Source organism: Carassius auratus, chromosome 19 (assembly GCF_003368295.1).
Source record: "Carassius auratus strain Wakin chromosome 19, ASM336829v1, whole genome shotgun sequence".
Lineage (NCBI taxonomy): Eukaryota > Metazoa > Chordata > Actinopteri > Cypriniformes > Cyprinidae > Carassius > Carassius auratus.
This window is the reverse complement of record NC_039261.1, coordinates 13,355,103-13,378,429: the sequence shown is the minus strand read 5'-3', so window position 1 is coordinate 13,378,429 and position 23,327 is coordinate 13,355,103. Positions and strand designations below refer to the sequence as shown.

Genomic DNA, 23,327 nt, shown 5'->3' with positions numbered 1-23,327 from the left:
ATATAATTATTTACGTGTCTCCTGGTGATTATAGCAGCATTCATTATACTTTTTCAAACCCATAATTTCTGTATTAGACAACATTAAAAAGGGAAAGACACTGTATCTTCATGTCCCTCCCTCTCATTTCCCATGCAGTCACACATTGATTCAGAGGAGCAATTCCCCAGCTGGACAGCAGGAGCTCTGTGCACATACTGCAGTGCTGAGCTGAGCTGCAGTCACTGCGCGTGTGTGTGTGTGTGTGTTTATATGTGTCAGACAGCTTTTATCACTGCTACTGCTGCTGCTGCCACTCCAGACTGAATGCAGACGGAGGGGGGAGTAGAGAGAGAGAGAGAGGGAAGGAGAGAGCGTACAGGCCTTGCCAAATAAAGCCATGGGGGCCTGGGCAGTGACGGCCCTTTTTACACTATAAATACGCTGTTCTTCTGCCGGTTCGGGTTTGGTGCCTGGAGCTCTGGACCAGCCCGACTCAGGAGATTCTCATCGGCTCTCAGGCCCGTCACTATGCCCCGGGTAGATGCTGACCTCAAACTGGACTTCAAAGATGTCCTTTTCAGACCAAAGAGGAGCAGTCTGAAGAGCAGGTCTGAGGTAAGAACATCTCGCTTGCTGTCTGTGTTAAAAGCCTGTGGTCTTGTCTTGTTATACCTGAATAATTCACTTACAATGAGTAACATAGAGAGCTGTGTGTGAGGCAAATAATAAAAGTGAAAATCAGGGTGACCTTGATGAAGTCCGTCCAACAGGTGGACTTATGAAGCTGTGTCTAGGCTTCAACAAGTGAGGGTTTATCAGGCTTGATCAACAGATGCCAGTATGTGTTGGCTTCTCATTTTTTTCTGGTGTTGATGTGTTTTGAAACTAGTTTTCAGGGTCGACTGACCAGGCCAAGGAAAAGCAACCTGAGACCTTGTGCTTTGAAAACATTTTTAAAAATAGGCCTGACGCGTGCCTCGATGTCGATAGAAGCAGATTCCACTGTGGTGTTGCTCTTGGTCACACTTGGCCCACCCACAACTCATAATAGGACCAAAACATACACTTACATGATCATCTGTGTATATGGAATACCCTCTTCCAGAAATCTGGCTGATAAACACCGTTGCTGATCTGTAATAAGGTTTGTATGCCTGTAATTATCATATTTTTCTTTGGTTAAGTTTCCAGTCTTATAGTTGAATCCATGTGTTTTCCATCTATATTCTGTTAAATTTTGCCTATTGGTTTCTACTGATTAACTCAGAGGAGGTTTCCACTGCATTTTCACTGCAGGATGACGTATATAAGTGCTGGTCAGATCTCGCTGCGGATGGCTGTCACTATAATGACCATAACGGTGGCTGTGATGATATACAGGCTCATTGAAATAGAACGGCAGCTGAGAGCCTCTTTACTGTATAACCTGCAGTAATCAATCACTGGCACAGCCTCAAACACAAATAATAAGCAAGAGGATCCAAAGTGTATGACTGCAATATCTGTAATACGTATGTCTCTTTAAAAAGGAAAAGTGAATGTGTTCCCTGCGGCACAACAGCAGTAAAATAGGACGTTTATTCATAGGGCAGTGTAGAGTGACTGATGTGACTGCAGCAGTTACTGGAACTGGAAATGAGTGAGAACCGTTTCGGAGAACCTGAGAGCGTCTGTGCATATCAGGTTGAAACGTTTTTTTTTTTTTTCTCATACAAACTTATAAATGATTCAGCACAAATTCATTTAAGCCCATCACAATGTCTCAGCTGTGGATGATGATATTAATCAGAATTTGGCCATATTCTGATTACATATGCAGTACATTATACACCGAGGCTGCATTTATTTGATCAAAATGCAGTAAAAACTAATTTTGTGAAATGTCATTATAATTAAAAATAGAAAATAGATATTTTAATATATTTTGAAACATTTAACTTATTCATGTGATGGCAAAGCTGAATTTTCAGCAACAAATACTCAAGTCTTTCATTTGTTGTTAATGTTGAATCCAGTTGATCTGCTTAATATTTTTTGTAAACACAGTGATATTTTTTTACGATTCTCTTATGAACATAAAGCTCAAATGAACAGCATTTATTTTAAACAGGCATCTTTTGTAAAATTATTAATGTCGATCTAATATCCTGGCTGAATAAAAATATTAATTATATTCACTTTAAGTAGACAAGTAAATAAATGTTACTGATCTAAAACATCAAAAAATTAAGTTAGTACTCCACTTTAATAAAACAGCTGGAATATTCCTGTTTTAATCAGAATTTTGGGTTTAATAATGCTTTTTCTTATAATGCTTTTTTACACTTTCAGCTTCCTTTGGTGTGTAATGTTGCTGTTTGTGCATGAAAAAAGACTTTACGTTCACTCCAAAGGGAGTTGTTCATATCAGTAATGCTGTTTCTGAACTCCCCCCTCAAAAACTTTGATTAGGCATCAGTTAAAGTTTTCCTCTGGGAACGTGCACATCACAATATTTCTAGTTTAAATAATTACCACCCAAGGCATACATAAAAAAATAGGGAGCAGGGCCTGGTTGAGTTCTGTTATTAGTATACCATGTCCAAGAAGACACAGTTTAACAGATATAATATATACAGTACATGCAGCTGTTTATGTTTACAGAAATGACTGATTATGTTTATGTGAACTTTGGGGTTTGACATAACCTTGTGTGTTATTATACTAATTTTGAACTTTGTACTGTTATTATACTCATTTCTTCCTCCCTCAAGCGTTTGCTTAACTTGAAAACACCTTTTTGTTTAGTTTCTGTTATTTTTTTTCATTGGTTTGGTGATGTTTGTATTACGTATTGTAGGGTAGTTCTTAATGATTTTACATTTTATATAAGTCTTAATGGTTTTCGGTGGTGGATATTTCTGGTGTTTTGGCTGTGCAGCACCTTGGTCAGCACTTGTTGCTTTAAAGGTGCTATATAAATAAACTTGACCTTGGCCTTGACCTATTAGACAGTTGACGTGAAAGAACGCTCTTTTTGCGCATGTGTGTGTGCACGCAAAAAAGTGCAACATCACTTAAGCTCAATAGAGATGATGTTACCTTATTACAGCCATTTCTATGGGCCGGTATATTTCAGCCATCCACCGTATTGGAATGGTCAAAGCCAACACTGAAGAGCATCTGCATTGCATCTGCATTGCAACTAGTTATTCTGATGTATGAGTATCTGCAGAACTTCAGCAGAGGATGTTGTTGAACTAACACAATATAACAAGACAAAGAGTTTTAAAAACCTGTAATACTGAGTTAATATTAATATAAAAAACCAACACATTCTAACATGTGAAAGTTTATGCTGTTTTTTCAACAGATTTTAGAACCAGCCATTGCTGTGCAAAAAAAAAAAATATATATATATATATTTGTATAGAAACGCTTCAGTTACACTCAATGAAGCTTTTTAGAATATTTAAAGCTGCAGTCTGTAACTTTTGACGCTCTAGCGGTTAATAAACAGAACTGCTTGCGTCTTGCGGAAGAACATCGTAGCCGGAACTACTTCTCTCTTTTATGTCTATGAAGAATCACAAAGGTACTGGGTTACTCCGCCGCGGTACCCCCGAAGCAATCTAAAATAGTCCGAATATAAACACTTATTATAGGTGCACCCTAGTGATTCAGGACAAACTATAAACACGGTTTGGAAAATGGATTCATGGTGTACTCGCTTATTATATAAATTTTTCTACATTTTGAACACAAACAAAGTTACGGACCGCAGCTCTGATTGGTTGTTTTTTACCGGGAGCGGTGTATTTCTGCAAATGGCAATAGGACCACTGGGAGGAGCCAGAGGAGCTTGATTTTTTCACAGATTATCTGTCTCATATTCTACTGTCAGGACATAATGACAGGTTTTGTAAGAAATATATTTTTACAAAAGTTACCTACTGCAGCTTTAAGTTACAATCACATAATTATATTTCTACTCCAATTCTTTTTTTTTAAATATAAACATTTAAATGGTGGCTGTCATAAAAACTTGGTGGATTTATTAAAACATAAATTACATTTTGAAGAACAGTAAAAAGTATAATAAATGTGTTTATATGGTGCATTATAAAAATGCTTCTCTCTAGAGTTACATTTTCAAACTGACTTAGTAGTTTTTTTGACATCAGGTGACATTGTTTACAAGCTGTTATATTCTGATTTTTAAGAATTGATATCTATGGCATAGCCCCTTCTAGAAAGGGGACGGTAAACAGCAGCTCATTTGCCTTTAAAGAAAAAAACATGTTTTTGCCTCCACTCAAAAATGTATTTTTACAGCATGGAATAATAAATGCATTTTGAGCTGAAATTCACAGACACATTCCTGTAGTTAATCAAGCTTTTGGATGACGTTTGGATGATTCAGGAAAAAAAACTAAACAATATAATAATTGTTTAAAAATTACAAATCTTCAACATATTGGTTGATATTGTTATATCAGTTGCTTAAACATAAAAATAATAGTTATAGGCTAGGGAAATTGCATTTAACATCTGCTAGACATGGAGAATGACTCCCGTTCAGATGTTACAGTGTATATGTGTCAGCTTAATGGGTCTGAATATATAAGAATTTTAGTGGTAATATATTTGAGTGCAGTTTGGATGGGTTTCAGGGACAGGGGAATAGGACAGGAACACAGCATGTTTGGGTTGATTACAAGCCTATCCATTAAAATGAGGCTTTCCAGACTGTCAGATGTACTGTAATGTTGTATGTTTGGAAAGTAATTTCCTGCACTTGTTTCGTTCTTGAAGGTTGACCTGCAAAGGACCTTCACATTCCGGAACTCAAAGCAGACGTACAATGGCATCCCCATCATCGCTGCTAACATGGACACCACCGGGACTTTTGAGATGGCACAGGTGCTCAGCAAGGTGAGTGCTTCTTTAAACAAAGCACAGTAACTGATGAAACACAGCACCTGTATCTTTGCAATATAACCCAGGGAAAGTCTTGTTTTGCTATGTTTTATCTCTGTGATTATCAAGATCTCACTGAAACATAATTAGCTGTGTCCTGTTTCCATGCACTGGGATCAAGAGGCTCTTATATTTCTGTCTGTCTCAGTGCCAGACACTCGCTGTCCTCTCAGACGTCTCTCTGCTCTTGCTCTGTGTCTTTCAGCACACTCTTTTCACAGCCATCCAGAAACACTACTCCCTGGAGGAGTGGAAGACTTTTGCTGCCAGTCATCCAGAGTGCCTTGAGGTGAATGGGCAAAATGGCTTTCTTGCCTTTCTTAATCAAAAGCGATTTAATTAAGTGTTACAGTCCATCAAAAAAAAAAAAAATATATATATATATATAACTTATATAATTTTTTTTTTTTTTTGATGGACTGTAACACTTAATTAAACCGCTTTTATATATATATATTATATATATATATATATAGACCACACAAAACTAGCCACTCTAACAACTGCCTAGCAATGCCATAGCAATCACATTAAAGGGGTAGTTCACCATTCATTCTTCACGTCGTTCCAAAACCATAAGACATTCTTCAAATTAGGAACACAAATTAAGATATTTTTGATTAAATACTGTTACTTTCTGACCCTCACGTTCAAGGCCCAGAAAGATAGTAAGGACGTTGTTAAAACAGTCCATGTGTCATGTTCTCTTTTAGGAAAGTCTGCCGCCATTATTGAGAGTACCATGATTAAAACACAGTACATTTAATATAAACACACAACTTGATTTTCCCATTTAAATTGCCTTTAAAAAATAAAATAAAATAAGAATAGAATGATAGCAAATTATGCAATGCAACTGGAGTAATATAAATCATACAAAAGCTTTATTAGACCGATAATTTGAATCCCTGAAGTCTAAAGCATCTTTCCTCTCATCCTCAGCATGTGGCGGCCAGCTCGGGCAGTGGAGCGGCGGATCTGGAGAAACTGTCCAGCATCCTGGAGGCCATTCCTCTCATCCAGTACATCTGCCTGGACGTGGCCAATGGCTACTCTGAACACTTTGTGGAGTTTGTAAAAAGAGTTCGGGAAAGGTTTCCAAAGCACACCATCATGGTGAGATTTTTGACCAAACAAAACGTAACTATTGCCTTATCAATACAATGAGAATATATTGATTTTCTGTGACCTACAAGTGCCATAAAAGACAATCTTGGTCATTCAGGCAGGAAATGTGGTGACAGGGGAGATGGTGGAGGAACTCATTCTGTCTGGAGCTGATATTATTAAAGTGGGCATTGGGCCAGGTATCAGATTAGATTTGCCTACACTGTCACACATATGCATTAAATATATTTATTTTAATTATTATTAAATTACATATTACTAAATCTGGAGCTTGTTTATGAAGTTTGTAAACACTGTGATCTTCAGGATCTGTGTGCACCACACGCATTAAGACTGGAGTGGGTTATCCTCAGCTGAGCGCTGTTATCGAGTGTGCCGACTCGGCTCATGGACTGAAAGGACACATCATCTCTGTAAGTATCATTGTTAGGATGCTGTAATACAATGCTTAAAGGGGGCTACAATGGTGTTTCGTGTATTCAGAGTTGTACACAATGTTAAAGAGATGGATTCTCATGCTAAACATGGCCAAAGTTTAAAAAAATAATAATTTGGACAAATGACAGAGAATTTCTGTGCTGAAAATCTTACTTCTGGGTTGGTACAAGTTTCAGCAGTTTTTTTTATCGATCGTGGATCTAATGACGTAGATGATGGTGGAACTCCTTATATGAGCATTTCTCTCGGAAAAGCACGCACGCACACACCTTGACCAGAGGAGAGCAAGACCGCGCAGATCAATGCGCTTCATCGGGAAATTGTTGGCAGCGCTGCATAGGATTTGTTTGAGAATGTCTCCAAATAAGTGTGTTTTGGGATGTTACATTGGATGTTGGGTGTTTTTGGACCCAGCGTTACACGAACAGTGGATGCAGTTTGTTTTTCCAGGGCAGCAACGGAGTGTAGCAATTGTGTTTGTGTGTTCTCGTCATTTCAGTGACGGCCGCCTCCAGGAGCGCGCCATTTTCTAGAGAGAATTGGAAAGCTGTATTTTTCTTTTATAAATATGTTAAAACTAAAGACTTTTTGAAGATATGAAGGATGCAGTACTACTCTATAGGTACTCAAGATTAACATGAGATTAGGTGAAACTGTGCATGTTATGTTCCCTTTAAACTGACAGGTAACCTACAAACCAATGACATCACATTACCACAAGAGGTCAGCATCCTCAATTCAATTCCAGTGATCCCCTTCCTTTTCAGTTTTATGTGCTCCTCCAGAAAGACTAAAAGGCTTTATTAACACCAAACCAGTTGGTGCGTATGTTCTTCTAGAATAGAGTATTGCAGTGATGATGTATTATTGTAGACCAACCTGGAGCTTCCCTCTACAAAACCAATAGGAATTTCCATAGGTTTAAATTTTGTTTGCGGAAAACAAGCTCAGTGTCCAACAAGAGTTTGTGCTTCTTATATGCTTTGTTCATCATGATAATCTTCACAAATGAGCACAACGTTCATAAATTTTGAAGCCTAAATATACCCTCCAGAAGTAAAATGCTAACCACCAGTAAGCGTCTAACAATTCTCTTAAAAAAGTTTGAGCTAGAATATTTTGCAAGAAAACTAGCGAGATAGGTTTTCATGTTGTGTGTGATAATGTTTAATGTCCCTGACAACTTTTGTAGTCCTATTTAGCTACTTGTCTCTCTTTCAAGAGACGTAAAAGGTTAAAAAAAAACTTGAGCTTGTTTGTAATTCCAAGGTTGTCAGTTCTGGTAGCAATCTCGAAGAAACTTTCTGTACATAGTGAATTTATTTATAACTGAACCATTTCTTCTTCTTCTTCTTTACCAACTGAGAAGTGCTTTGCAACTGTTCTGCATTTTATATTACTTTATATAGCTCTAAGAGTTTGTAGTAAAGCCTTTTTCTCTTCTTCTTCTAGGACGGAGGCTGCAGTTGCCCTGGGGATGTTGCTAAAGCTTTTGGTGAATTCAGATATTAATAATATATATCATAATTCATATACTGTCATTCATATAATATTGTTGTCCAACCAGGTATAAAGCATTTTTGTATCTAATAATAAATGTTAAATTAGGTGCTGGGGCAGATTTTGTCATGCTGGGAGGAATGTTAGCGGGGCACGATCAGTGTGCTGGTGAAATCATTGAAAAAGACGGCAAGAAGTTCAAGCTGTTTTACGGGATGAGCTCAGACGTCGCCATGAAGAAGTATGTTGGAGGGGTAGCAGAGTACAGGTGAGGATGTTTTCATACAGCATATTTATGTCTATTCATTTTGGGGTTTATTTACTAGAAAAATAATTGATATATTGTAGAGTATCTGTTTATGTGATTTCAGGGCATCAGAGGGCAGGACTGTACAGGTGCCCTACAAAGGTGATGTGGAGAACACCATCAGGGACATCTTGGGCGGCCTGCGGTCCACCTGCACATATGTAGGAGCTGCCAAACTCAAAGAACTGAGCCGCAGGACGACCTTCATCAGAGTCACACAGCAGTCTAGCCATATGTTCACCTAGTCATACATGCTAAAAACATGTACGCTCACAAATACTGATTCACAAGTTAAGGAATAGTTGAAGTGAAAATAATTATGTGAATTTGGATGCACTGTCCCTTTAAATGGCAGTCCAAAGATATATATGAAAAAGGAAAGACATGTTCATAAACATATTTCCATCTGTCTCCCAGTTTTGTGTGCTCTTTAGATTCACAAGTATCTGATTTATTATGTAACTCACTCGAAAAGCTATTACACTCATAAAGACGGACCCATGGATACTGTTTGACTCAGGAACCTTGCTCTACACCAGTGCATTTCCTTGAAAAAAACAAACAAAACAATTATTATGTTGAAGCATGGCTCAGTTTTGTTCATTTCAAGTTCTCTGAAGTATGCAATGCGTCTGCATCTGTACGAGACAGAGGATGAATAAGAAAACATGACAATACTGGGCCAAATTTAGTCATTCTTTGTAACTATGCAACCCATTCTCTCCCTAGAGTGTAACCATCAGCGTGACAGTTTGAGAGTTTGAGAGAAAGAGACAATTCTTTGCCACAATAAGATCTAGTCTCTGCGTGTCGTAACTGTGAGTTGATTTGAGCAGCAAGTGGTGCATACTGTTGTGAACTATTTCTGCTGGCCTGCTTCCTTTGTGATTGTACAGAGGGTGTGGTGGGATGTCATATCAGACCATAGGAATGTGAAAACGGCTGCATCTCATTTCTTCAACATGCCCTGTGCAGTTTAGATTAGCAAGAAAATATGTCATTAAATGTAGAACGAGTAAAACATAACAGATTAAGGAATAAACATCTGAATGAACATGTGGTTGGTTCATGCCTTAAAAAGCTCTATTTTTGTCAATTATGTGGTCAAATATATTATTTTGGAAAAATGACTGACTATATGTAATCTATTATTATGCTTTAAAAAAAAAGGCCATTAGAACATACAAAACAACCAGCCTATACACTACAGTAACAGGAATGTCAAAGTCCTCTCAGGTCATTTTCACTACAATTGATAACTGAAAAGCAAGATGGTGGGGATTCTCTGGCGAATCCTGGGTAATTCCACTGTCGAATGTAATTATTTAAAAAAATAAGTTGAAATAATGCATATACTATCAATTAACATCTTCGTTGCTCACAGTAGGTCTGTCTTTAATGGTTTATATATTGTAAAAAAATTTTTTGCACTCCATTAGGAACCCAAGCAGATCCCACTGGATCAACAAAGATAGTATTTCATATATTTCAAATATTTCATGTTTTTTAATTACTGTAAGTGTGTACATTGAGAATTGTATTCATCTAGATCAACTTACCTTCTTTTTATACTACTGTACTGTGGTTGAAACTAAATGGTAAACACAAGGACAGACAAGCAGACAGAGCTGAATCGGTCTGGTTTATTGTAGCAGTCATAACTATTTCCCAGTCAAGTGTGGGTTCGTCAGTGTCTGATAAGATCTCAATGTCTTGCATCTACACTTTTTCAAATGAATGATCCAGCCTGGAACAGAAGCGAATACTCAAGGCTGCCACCTCCTCCAACACCCACACTCCATTGACTAGGTGTACTGGAGCCAAAGTGTGCATTTGTTTGCGATTATATGTTCATGTCCCACACTGTCTGACAAAAACACCTCTTGAATTCCCATTCTCACAAATCACAAACTCCAAAAAGGGTGCAGTTTGCAATTGGCACTATAATTTTTATTAGTACGTGTATACTGCAACAATAAACTTGTACTGGTATACAGACAATTTTTTTTTTTAAACAAATTTGTTCACAACCTGAATCAAATATTGTTTTGTTGTTCAGAATAATGAAATAAGTTCTAACTAGAAAACCGGCAAGCACCAACAAAGAAAGGGACCGAAAAAAATTATAATTCAAGAAACAACGTGAGTGTATCCTACAAACAGACACACCACAATTAGAAAATAGAATTTCAGTTCAAATTTTTTTATATTAGTTTTCTTTTTAGAAAAGCTAGTGCAAGTACAATATTTTGCACAACTTACAGAGTATGCACGCATATGGAAATAAAATGAACCTAAAAGAAAAAAAAATGGCCTTTCACATTGATTTCCTACCTAGGGCTTTATATTTTTTTAATATCTAATTTCCTTTACTAAATAAGGTGCAAAACACTACTTCCTCTCCCAACAACCATCTCTTGCTACTGGCCAGACTCCTCTGATTCAATTCCAAGAAAACAGAACCTGGGGATTGGATGTGACATTCAATTTTTCTTTAACAGTCTCGCTCAATATTTCTGCGTGGTGTCTTACACACTATAGGTCCAGTAAATCCACAGCACTGAAGCTATGGAGAAAACAACAACACTGTCAATATGCCTCCAGCCAGTCATTGTTTTCAAACAGTAGGTAAAGGTCCAATCCGGAGGTTTTATGCTCATGGATCTTTCTGCCCAATGGCAAGTGAAAAAAGAAACTAGAAACGGCTTCCATTTCCCTTCCAATGGAAGACTTCAAATCTCTTTATGACAAGACCTGCAACTCCTCTAGTCCAGCAAGCCCGGGGTATTACTGCTATATCTGAACCCACTCCTTCCTGAGGAATGACCAATGGCTTCCTGCGTATCACAAAACACTTTTCAGTCTCATAAGGGAAAACAAAAAAAAGGTGGCTGGACATGCGTGCACATTTAAATGATAACCAAACGCCGTTCACCTGACAAGGAGTACATAATAGTTTGCGTATCTGGCCTCAGCTTTAAAATTTAGGGGGCGATTATTCAAAGTGCTGAGGAACTACCTCCACCATTCATTCAGAATCCAATTTACACAAAACAAACACTTGGAAATGACATGTTAAAATTAGGCCTAAAAATATTTTACAGCGTACAAGTTTACAGAGACATCTTATTAAGCATTCATCGGCAAGAAATCCAGAATTACAAAATTACCGTTTTTCTTGAAGATATGTTATCTCGAGAGTGTAGTTGTACAAATTCTGAAGGATAAATACACACGTTACGAGGCTATCGATTGCTATGCGTGAAGGTGACATCGGGTATGTGAAAACAGCATCTGTACATGAGTCGGTTTGGGCCTGTGATGGTCAACACATCCCTGGCGGTTAGTTCTCAGTGGTTAACCAGGGTTGAGTGTCCAGTTCAACCCAACAGTGACAAATACTCCTCAGGATTCATCAGTGGATGGTTGCACGAGTCTCTTTCCTGTGCCAGGCCAGATGAGGGTGACAGAACCCAGGACGTACCTCTCTCTGAGGAAGTGTTTGTCAGTTTACCGGCTCACCAAAACGTCATGAGAGACGAGGGCTGGGCATGCCTCCTCTTTTAAGAAGTGTGCACTGTTTTCACTATCCAGCACTGATATAGCTGAATGTTCATATATTAATTATAGAATTAACAATAAGACTAGTTACAATACCCATATCAAGCAGCCCATACATCAGTTAGTTATTGGGCTTGTAGAAGTTTCTCAGCCTGAGGTTGTTAATCCAGCGGTTTGGACAATTGACAAGATGTCAAACAACAGTCAAGTTGAACAGAGAAATCCTGACTGATTTTACAAGTGATTTCAAAGAAAAGCAAACTCAAAATAAAAAAATGTATTTTGTCATTGTTTCAATGAGAGCCACAATAAAAGAAAAGAAAATCTTTTGATTTATTTTTCAAACTGCTGAAACTCGCAATCCAACATTCGTCTTTTTTTTTTTTTTTTGTCATTTGTGCCAGAGAAATGAAAGTAAAAACAAGGAAATTGTCAGCGGTGCTCCTCTTATGAGAGAGCGAGCTGTCACAGAGCCGCTCGAAAACTCTTAAAAACATTCATTAAAACACTTCCTCTCGTCTCCTGCCATGATAAAAGAGTGCTACAGAGGAGACCGGAGCAAAAGTACAAAGTCCAAAGTACATGAAGCAAGGTCAAATATAGAACCAACATGAAAATAAAGCAAATAAAAACGGTGTTCTAGCACACATCAGTACAACAACAAGTCATCTCAGGTTCATAGCGGACCATTCCAACTTTATTTGAACTCTGTGTCCTCGCCGTCTCAGCCCGTTGGACCCAGAAACGAGCCGAGACCGAGGGTATTCGTATTGTAGGGGAGAAACTGCGATGACACCAACCTCTCACCCTATTTTCCTCAGGATTAGAAAGTGCTGAAACAGTATTATCAAGTCTATCTATTTTATAAATGACAAAATAAATGTGCATTTTGTTTTTGTTTTTCTATAAAAGTGGTCCCCACTTTGATGAGGTCGATGAATCATTTCTCAGTCTTTTTTCAGTATCTTGCATGTGTGAGGATCTGGGCTTGTGACGTCAAAGGGACAACAGGCAGACGGACAGACAGCTTGTGATGCAGACAAACAGACGGATACACGGAGACAGACAGAGTGTGTTAGGAAGGCCTCGTATGGTGTAGAGACATTGTGGGAAACCAAAACATAGGGCCAATGAAGTGACTGCTTCTGGTTACAGCAGTTTAACACACAATATATGTAACTCTTTACATGTACACAAACCTTTCAAAGATCACACAACCTCCTCAACACACACGTTCACACCTATTTCTCATCCCTGAGTAAGCCCAAGGAAAGATTTTGACCTTTAACAGAAAAGCAAATGATGTTGTTATAACGTCAGAGACAGCAAACTCACCCCTCTGCCAAAGAGAATGAAACACACAGAGAAAGAAAAAAAGAAAAAATGTGCAAAAATGGTAGATCAGGGGTTCACTACAATATCACTTACAAATAGCAAATTAAAATCATAAAACCCACAGGCTACAGATGGTTTTAATCAAGCAATACGATTTAAGGGAGAAGGTATATGAATGGAAACCACAGAAACAGTGCTACATACAGATGGCACGAACTGTTACAAGTGTAACATGTCAAACTTAATCAGAAGAAGAGTTTAGAACGTTCTCAGTGGGGTTTGAGTGTCAAAACAGCGTCCGCCACTTGTAATGTTCTCTTATTTTTCTCGTCTCTCTCTGCATGGATGTCACAAGAGACTATCATTATCAGCACAGCAAACCCGCCAGCTGTACCATGTGCATCTTTTATTCTCTTTGTTTGTGATGACCATCAAATGTGACGGCACAGAACGTCTGTGATGCTTCATTCATTCAGGTCATCGCACGTCAATCGTGTTTAATTCATCTGCAGTTGGACTTATTCTTCAGTATTTGAGAGACAATCAGTGACATGGACACTCAGATTTAAGTCTTAACATCTTCAAGTCCAAATGCAAACAAAAAACACACCTGGCTGGAATTATACATTTACAATTGCTTTTGTCTCGGTTCATAACAAGTGAATCAAAATTCGGTTACTATTTACTTCCTCAATGCCCATTCCAGGTCTTATTGTGAGCGATTCATTGTATAGAATATAAATAAACTTTAGCTTATTTGTTCACTGAAATCACTTAGGCTAGAAAGGCTATGGGAGGAATATTGATCAATTGACCATTCGCAAAGACCCGCCCCTTGCTATGTCCGATAAGTCTTGCTGCTATCACGCCATACATTATGTTCTTACAAAGTGAAAAATACGTTGCGGAGCAAAGTAGACGTAGAATGTGTAAAGTAGAATGTGCCAACAGACAAGACCAGGTATGAATCAAAATCAAAATTTCGTAATTTTGTGAGAAATTCAAACAATAAATAATAAATAAATAATAAACGATTTTGTAGCTCTCTAATGCGTCATGACAGAATACAGTAGCGCCTCAGTTGAAGCGGCACGTGAACTGATAATCTTTTCATATTTACGCGAAGAACAAAATAAACAAATGGAAATTGGAAGGTGTTTTATTTAAACCGTGGAAAGTTTAAGTCCGCCTAAGTTAATTTACTTTACTGTCTGATTTGTTTGTCAGACAAAATGGCAGATTCGACTTTATGATTGGGCAGATCGCCTGTCAATCAAGCTCCCTGCGAAGGGTCAATTTGGTATGCATTCTGATTCGAAAGCCAGTTTTCTTGACTGAATACCCTTTTTAGCTCTGAAATACATCACATTGTGGAAGTAAAATGAGCTGAATTTACAACTTACATTGACTCTAATACATATCATAGGTGAATAGTTATAATTGACTTTTTTCACCCAACAAAAAAAAAACTACTGTCATTTCAACAAGCTAGGCAATATGAAATTCCATCACAAATACTGTCAAGGTTCTATGGCTATGAATGAGAGAGAGTCCGATAAAAAGAGAGAAAAGAAAACAACGTTCTTGAACTATAGTGGGTGTGTCGGGTGAGAAAGCGGTCGCACGTACATGCCAGGCAACAGAAGGTAGCTAACGGTTGCAGTTGGGTAAACATACTCTGAGAGAGGCGTACTGGTTCTGTATGGGCACCTGAAGAGCTTCTGGAGGTCATTATCGATTACGTGTTAAGACGACTAGGAGGGGACAGACTCTGTCACTGCATATTAATTTACATTTCTCCCTGAAGTTACTGAGGGCTGGATGTGCAAACCGCAACTCAACCTAAAGAGCATAAAAAACAGCTTGCTGAGGTCGAACAGAAGGTCTGGCGTTGATGTCCGGTTCTCTCTTTTTTTTTTGGTTCAGCACTAGAGACTAAGGGTTATTGCTACGTGCCGTTGTTCGGAATGCTTCTCGTGTGTACGTGGAACCGCACTGTGCAACCAGGAGGCAGACTGTAAAAAGATCGAAGCAATAAGCAACATCGGAAACACTGGTCATTACACGAAGAGACAGAAAAAAGCGAAAGATCAGAGAAACAAAACACAAGACTGATTCGCCATTGACAGTCATGTTGTTGGGGTGGTTCAATGGATAAACAATATCACATCTTATTTCTACCTTTTGGCCCAAAATAAATGTTGCACACAATGAAAATATCAAGTTTGATTGGTTAACGCATATACATTCACACACATACAGTCCAAGTAAAACTCAAACACGCACACTTTGAGGGGACAGAGATGTAATGTCAAATGGAAAAAAGAAAAAAATGCACGGTTGTGTTGTTGATCTGAGAAACCCTGTTTTATTATAAAAAAATAAAGCATTTTCAAATTGTTTATGGGGTGCACTCACCCACCCACCCTCCACCACTCATTAAATCAATCCATCCATCCATGCATCTTTTATTCTCTACTACCACCCATCCTCCTGCCAGATCTTCACCTACCCAAGCTAACTTGAGTGTGGCCACTCAAAGGACTCAACAAGTATGCAGGCTACAGGCTATGAATTCATCCACCCCTATGAAGCGAACACTTCGACAGCACCATGCACAATCCTACTTTCATGTGTTTGTGTGTGATTCAAACCCCCTGAAAAGGGGCTTCCTGATTTTCCTAATGAAAATGAGCCCAACAGACCTGCGAACCTAGCAAACTTGTCAAGAAACTGCTACATTTCAGTAAAAATTAGGTCCTGTGCTGGCAGAAAACAAAATAAATCATGTTACTATCTCTCCAGATGTGCAAAATGCAATATTCTTTTAAGTAGAACTTAAATATCTATTTATAATATGTGTGGTATGTACACATACCATACACTTGCACGCACACAAAACACACTCACGCACGCTCACACAAATATATACTACAGATCACTGAAATTACTACATGACTGCTTTCACATACGTTTGATGAGTCATTGTCTTGGGGGACGGGACTAAAACGTGCTCATGTAGTCTTGCGGTCTCTTACATTAAGATAGATATAGCATATGCAATTCTATACATGTTAATGTACAAAAAATACATGACATATTTTAACATGATCGAAAATTACCGTAACTGTGTATGTGTGTTTGAGCCCGTGTGCAACAGTACACAGACTTGCATGCGTCCACGACCACATACATTGCTAACAAACAGGTATATGACACCCTTCGATCCTCAGAAGAATCCTGTAGCCAGAATTTCTCACTTTGTCTCTCATATCTCTCTTAAATATATAAACAGTCTCCTTACTTATTTCCACCTGCATTCACACTTTCATACGACTTTAAATGACTTAAATGGCAGTTGTTTCACGGTCCGCAGCCTCTTGCGCTCATCTTTACTCAAGCCGTCAGATTGCTTGAGAAGACTTAGCCAATCATACTCAAAGAAAAAAGTGCTTCTTTTAAAGCAGTCCTCATGGGGACAAAATCTAATTTTCTCTGTCATCACCTGTTACATTCATCCCTTCACTATGACCCTTGTGAGCCATCACCATCCCACAGAGTGCCACACAACATCCAATTCATGATACAGCATACAGCACTGTGTTCATGTTGAAAGAACAACAGAAAATAGAAGTAGCAATAATAATAATAATTAATAGTAATAATTTATATAATAATAGTAATAATTTGACTTAATTGATTGAAACTATTAATAGCTAGTTAGTAGAACATGACAGGTGTGTAAAGTAAGTGCTTCAGGACAACACTCATCTCAACCTATTCAGACATCTTTCGCTCTCTTTTTTTCGAACCCCCCCACTTTTTCTTGTTTGAACAAAAAAACAGTTGAGACTGCACTAAAAACAAGGGACTGGTCGATCTTCTCACCCATTGTGTTTGTATGCATCAAGATACATCCATGCATATACATATACAGACAAGAACCCATCCTGTGTCTATGTAAAAAAAAAAAAAATACCCCTGATTGCAAGGTTTACACATTCATCACAAACAAGGAAAAGAAAAAAAAAACTACCCATCATGTATGATAGGAGGGTTTAAAAAAGTGAGACGGAAAATTAAAACATGCAAAACTACAAAAATAGTCTAATAAAAGGTTAGAGAGTTGGATATATAAAATCACACTCGTCCATCTTCCCTGTTTTAAATGATAGTTTCATCTTTCTGAGGAGCAACTGGCACCGCTCAGTGACATCTTCTCTCTTGGCCTGTACCATAGTATTTGGACACCTCTTCTTGCATTTCAATAAATGTTAATATAATCTATGCTAGTCTAACTGCGCTGAGGATACATTGTTAGCATTGATTTGGATAGTCTTTTTAGTCACAGTTAAACAAGATGGCTGACATCATGTAAACTCCTGCAACCAGTGGAGGAGTGATTTCCGTTCTGCCACCATTAACAATGTTATTCACACCAGTTGTTCATCTTCACTTACTAACATTTTCAGGTTCACTCAGCAGGCGAATGATTTAATTGCCACTAGGTGTAGTTAAACCAGGTTTGTCTGAGCTAAAAAAAAAGTAGAGGATGTTGTAGGTGAGAGACTGGAGAGACGTCTTAGTCTGGTTAGCTGTGACTGATTGTGTATACTGAAGCCTTCAGGATATCATGCAGTGCTCGGGTATCTCATGATCTTCACACCTTGCACTACATCTGCTCTGAATTTCACCGATCAAACAAATTGCACCAATTGCCTGTGTAATATTGAATGTATCTATTACATAGGTTATTACACTAAGTTAAAAGTGATAATGTACATACTGAGTAAATTTAGCCTTTATGTAATCTGGATAGAAAATTAAATCAGAACATAAAATAAAGAACCTAAAACATTCCGAGGGCAATTTTTGCTTTTAAAATATGACAGTCCAATGCTCATTCACTTTCCAATATTTGATCTGCCTTCGATACTGATTTTAACCTCCTGAGGGATGAAGGAAGGTTTGGGGAACGTTAAAGGAGGCTCTCCTTCAGGATTTTCTACTTTGCGGCCCTCAGGGGCCGACCACCTCCTTTTGCGGCCTGTGGGCTTGCTGCTGGACTCTGATTCAGTGACTGGTGGTGCTTTACAGATGTCTCTTTCGCCAAACCTCAGTTCTCCATTCTCTCTATTGGCTTGGACGCCTCCACCTCCCTGATCTCCACACTTTCCGAGTCCATTTTCCTGTTCTGTGTGCCGAACACCTCCTCGTACACCACTGGAGAGTGCTTTGGGTGATTTAAGGGGTGGGCCGAGGGAAGGCGCATCCAAGACTTGCCCCTGGCTTTTTTTGATGGAGCCATTCCTCAGGTTCTTCAGGGTAAGGGAGATGCAAACGTCGCCTACGGAAAGCTTGGTGCATGGCAACTCGAGCAGCTGGGTTGTCCGTTCTGGACAACATGATGACCAGCCCTGGCCGAACACGAAGAAAGGATACTCTACAAGCACCTCTACGCTGACCTGCGAAAGAGAAAGGAAGGCAAAAAGAGAAGACATTAAATACATACAGTAGAAGTCATGCACAAATGCCTGATGATATGAATGAATGCCTTTGCTAAATAGCATCTGTTATTCAGTGCCTCTCAAACTGACAGACTTTAGAACTGCTTTTGAGTGGGTGGCCCCATCTCAACTCCCAGACAAATGAAGCAGATTTTTCATACAGCCCACTCACAGTACAACAGAAGGAAGCAGAAATAAGGAATGACTCAATTCTGCCAGTGAATCCCACACAAACTAAACAAAGATGCCATGGGGACAGCCAGGGGAGGGTTTATGGAACAGGGAGATGATTTTCAGCGGCCAATTTACCCCACATCTAGTTACACTGATTGAGTGCAGCTGGAGTTCATATAGGAGGACACGCACCCCCTCACAGCATAAATTTTTTTATAATGACTACCATATGGTTTTTCAAACTGATGATAAAATGCATGGAAGTTGTAACAAAGCAAAGAAGATCCCTGGGCCCTTTTTTTTTTTGCCAATGAGCATAGTTAAATCTCAAATTAAATTAGCCATCTTTGGAATCCATTTTCACATGATCAAACTACCTTTGAGGGACAAAATATGCCAAGATATGTTCACCGTAATCCTCTTTAGATAGCAGGATTTAATTGACAGTAACTGGTATTCTAATTTAACATGCACTGTATATAGCTACTGAATTAATAAACACAAAAATTATGCAATATATACACACTTATGAAAATTTGACAAACCATTGAAATACTCGTACTACAAGTCTCATGAAACAACCAGCATTGTACAATATATTTCAAGAGTAAAGTAAAAACATTATCCCACCTGTGAGCGATGCTCTCCGACAGCAAACTGTATAATAGCAAAGTTAGGCGTATGACTGCTGTCAATGCGCTCTACAGTGCTGGAGTCAATCTTCAGCTCATTGCTGATCTCAGCACTCTGAATGAAATCCTCAGTCTTCAGGTCCTCCACCCGCTTTAATTCTCCATCTGCCAACTGGATGATGGAGCCCTTGGTGAAGTAAAGGGGCAGTGAAGGGGCTGAGGGTGGCGGTGGCGATGTCAGTAGGCCGGTAGGGGCTGGTACCACAGGCAAATGCAACTGGGCTTGAACAACAGCTGCGGCAGGGTGAGGGTATGGGGCTGGAGCCTCAAAAGTCTCTACTTTTGGGGCCATTGAAGTGACGAACGCATGGGGCAGTGCCACAGGCAAGGGCTGTGTGGATGATGTAGCAGTAGCTTCAGTTCCACTCACTGGGATGATGACCGGTTGAGTTCCAGGGATGACCAGGTGCTGGGATAGGCTGGTGTGGTAGCTGACAGGCTGCTGGTGCCCTGTGCCGGCAATGTAACCGATGATGGGCTGCTGAGCAGAGTAGAAATTGGTGGAGTGGAGGCCCAGGGAAAGGGACTCTGTGGTGTTATGAGTGGTCTGGATGATGGCATGAGGAGACAGTGTGGTAACTGCCCCCCTCAGACTGTCCACAGGTGGAGGGGGAGGAGGGAATGGAAGGGAAGCTGAGGAGGAGGAACTGCGGGATACAGGTTTGCCTGTGCAAATCCCTCCTTTCTCAGTGTGGGACGTTGGGGGAGGCAGCTTGTCAGGTGTACCTCCAGGATCAGCAACACCAGAGCTATGACTGTTGGGTACCAACACCAACGAGGTCCGCATGGCTGTGCTGTCCTGCGCATATTCGGCAGGTAGCACAACTTGTCGAGCCTCATAGTTACGTTGGCTCTGCTGCTGGTGGATCTGGTGCTGCTGGGTGGAGGAACCCCCTTTGGCAGTGCTGGCCTGCTTCCCTGCACTAGATTCGGGAGATGGACCAAAGCGTCTGTACTTCTCCAGCTCTCCGTTCAGAACCTCCCTGGGCCTTGTCTCCTCCCTCTTGGATAAAGGTCCATCTGTGTGTGTGATGTGTAAGACTGGCGATGGGCCACTGATGGGGAGCGTGTGGTGAGGGTGTAAGTGTGGGGGCAAGTGAGCATGGGGTGACGGAGCAGTCCGAGGAGATACGCTTAGAGGAGAACCAGCAATTTGGATGTATTGGGTGGAGTGGGGTGAAGAGGTGTTGTCAGTTGTGACCATGCCAGGAGGACGGCCAAATTGGTGGTGCTGGTCAATTTTCAATGCTGGAGAACTGTAGGTGCTGGCATAAAACTCACGTTGTGTGGTAGTGGTGGCAACCGAATGGGGAACTAGAGGTGAGATGTAGCCAGCATATGGTGCAGAGTACGGAGAGCTGATGAAGTGAAGATTGGGAGGCAGGGGTGTGTACTGGATAGTGCCAGCAGGCTGAGAGAGGGGTGACGTGAACACGGAAGGTATTGTGGTCACTGCAGTGGGACCTCTGGATAAGTGCATGGACGAGGGAGGTGTACTTTCAGCTGTGGCTGACAATGGTTTATATTGAGGCCCATCGGGTTCTGGGAAGGTGCTGGTGTGCTGCCGCCCTCTGTCATGTCCACTTGCCAAACTGGCAAGCCAGGCCAGGTTTCCCGAACGCTGGCTCTCACTGGCAGGCGCCATCACCATGGGCCTCTCCTCTGAGGGCAGAGTGCTTGCTGGGATTTCACGCTTCTTTGGGGGCAGACATTCATTGCTCCGCTCCTGGTTTGACTTCATGGTGTCTTTCTGGATGTTTCTTCCCCCTGTCTTTTTTGGCTCTCCCTCTTGGTCTCTATTTGTATTGCTAACAGAGTGTGCCCTTCCACTGACTGGTTCGGAACAAGGATGGGGATGGGGTAGAGAGGAGAGTGGTGGTGTGAAGGGATGTGTCCTGTACCTATGGTCGGATGGACACAGATTTCAGTCTTAAGCAACGGAAGTCACACCTGCTGTGGAAAAGCGGTCCATGCAATTCATGCGGAATCATTTCCCTCTGAGAGCGAGTCTCCAGGACTGCAGGAAGAACCTGAAAAATAAACACATGCATCATTAAAGTTATTTCTGTTTTGAAAACAGCTCTATGGAAGGAAGTCCTGTACACCTCAAATGTGAAAGGATAGTTCAGTGTATTCAATAGCTTTGTAAACTATCACTGTACATGTGAGTGGGCATCAGTGCACTCATAGCGTGTGTGTGTTTGGAATATGTAAGTGGACCCCCTGAGGGGCGAGATGGAACACACTGTGTGCGCATCATTAATAATGAACCGGCACTCTGCACTCAGGACTTATTTGAAGCCAGTAACACATTCACCCTCAACATACAAACATACAAACACAAATTAGACTGGAGGCTCATCTACTACAGTGTGAAAATGTGATAATCATCTTAAAGAACATGTTAAAAGAGAAAAGGCAGGAACTATCTATTCATCAAGAATTCACTGTAGTGTAATGTGTTTCTATTGCATAATGAAGCTAGACTTGCATGGACAAAGTACTTAAGCCCACAAGGCTTAAACAACCCCAAACCAAAACAAAAAACAGAGTAAGTCACGTGTACATGCAAGATTACAAACACACGTTTTTTCTCTGGAATAATATAACACACTAATTAATTGTGCGTAAGTGTATTATGAAGGTAAAACTGTCTATTTAGATTTTATGTTCACTTTAAGAGCTACCCATCAAAGCAGGAGTGTCTAATTTTCCTCTTCATAAGCGTATGGGGAGACACGTGACAAAAGAGTGATGTTGTGCAGTGTTATGGCTTGTTTGACATTTCTCCCTGAGCTCTATTGATTGAACCCATTCAGCTGCGTCTGTTGTCCAGAACTGGTGGGAGGGTGGTTTTGCATGATAAACAGGCCATGATGATTTAACAAGTGTCACAGTTCTATAAAAGAACAGGCAGATTCTGCTGTAAGGGGAACCCACCCTTTAAGCAAGTCTGTGACTTACTAGTGACTTACTATTTGTGTGTATGGAACACTTACACAAAGGTAACGAAATGTACCATAGTATCACTATGGTGTTATGTACTATTCTAGTATCAATGACATGGCACCATGGTTGGTAATAATACAGTACGTACTATAATAAAACTACACTTACAAAAAATACCATACAATATTAATACCGTACAATAAGTACCATAATACAACCACATCTTTTGGACATGTAGTAGGACTTACCTTTGATTACTAGGTATCAGATGATAATACAATAAAACAAAAATTCATGTTATATCTGCAAGTACAATGTTATTACCCTGTGATACCATCACAGCACCATGCTGTTTTGCACATACACCATAATACTATGCTTGTGTGGACATGGCAAGACAACACTGAAAACTGTATGATGGAGAACAAAGGAAATACCATATTATACTGCATTAATATGGTAATCATTCAGAATCATGATATATATATGTGTGTGTGTATCAAAATACCATAGCATAACCATCTGATACCATCACTATAGCACTATACTGTGCTTGTTAAGCCTCACATCCTCAGACAATGTTTTAAAATTAGACATGATAAGAGACCATACAATACAGATCGTTATTAATGATCAAAGGTTGTGTTTAGGTTCACACTGGTCATGTCATCACTTAAAGCAGACAAAACAGCCCTCAGCTGTTTAAAAACTGCAAGAGCATGTCCTTTGCTCTAAAGTCAAAGTAGTGTAGAAAGGTGACGCAACAGCTGAACACTACTGATTGACAGCGACTGA

The 23,327-nt window shown here is 39.8% G+C and overlaps 2 protein-coding genes across 4 annotated transcripts in view; one reads left to right on the top strand and one right to left on the bottom strand.

The window, feature by feature from the left end:
- Window positions 1-292: 292 nt before the first annotated feature.
- gmpr (guanosine monophosphate reductase) lies at window positions 293-9,368 on the top strand. Its single transcript, XM_026289004.1, has 9 exons — window positions 293-597; window positions 4,777-4,896; window positions 5,147-5,230; window positions 5,884-6,057; window positions 6,167-6,248; window positions 6,376-6,482; window positions 7,960-8,002; window positions 8,116-8,275; window positions 8,379-9,368. The coding sequence occupies exons 1-9, from the start codon at window positions 511-513 to the stop codon at window positions 8,557-8,559; spliced, it is 1,038 nt and encodes a 345-aa protein (XP_026144789.1). The 5' UTR covers window positions 293-510; the 3' UTR covers window positions 8,560-9,368.
- A 2,816-nt stretch (window positions 9,369-12,184) lies between these two features.
- LOC113119474 (ataxin-1-like) overlaps window positions 12,185-23,327 on the bottom strand; it is a 95,970-nt gene continuing 84,827 nt past the window's right edge. For all 3 annotated transcript variants that reach the window (XM_026289001.1, XM_026289002.1, XM_026289003.1), the window contains 2 exons: window positions 19,522-21,613; window positions 12,185-18,675 (listed from right to left, as the gene is read on the bottom strand). In XM_026289001.1, coding sequence (XP_026144786.1) covers window positions 18,115-18,675; window positions 19,522-21,324 — 2,364 coding nt within the window. In that variant the 5' untranslated portion in view covers window positions 21,325-21,613 and the 3' untranslated portion in view covers window positions 12,185-18,114. The remainder of the gene's footprint in view (window positions 18,676-19,521; window positions 21,614-23,327) is intronic.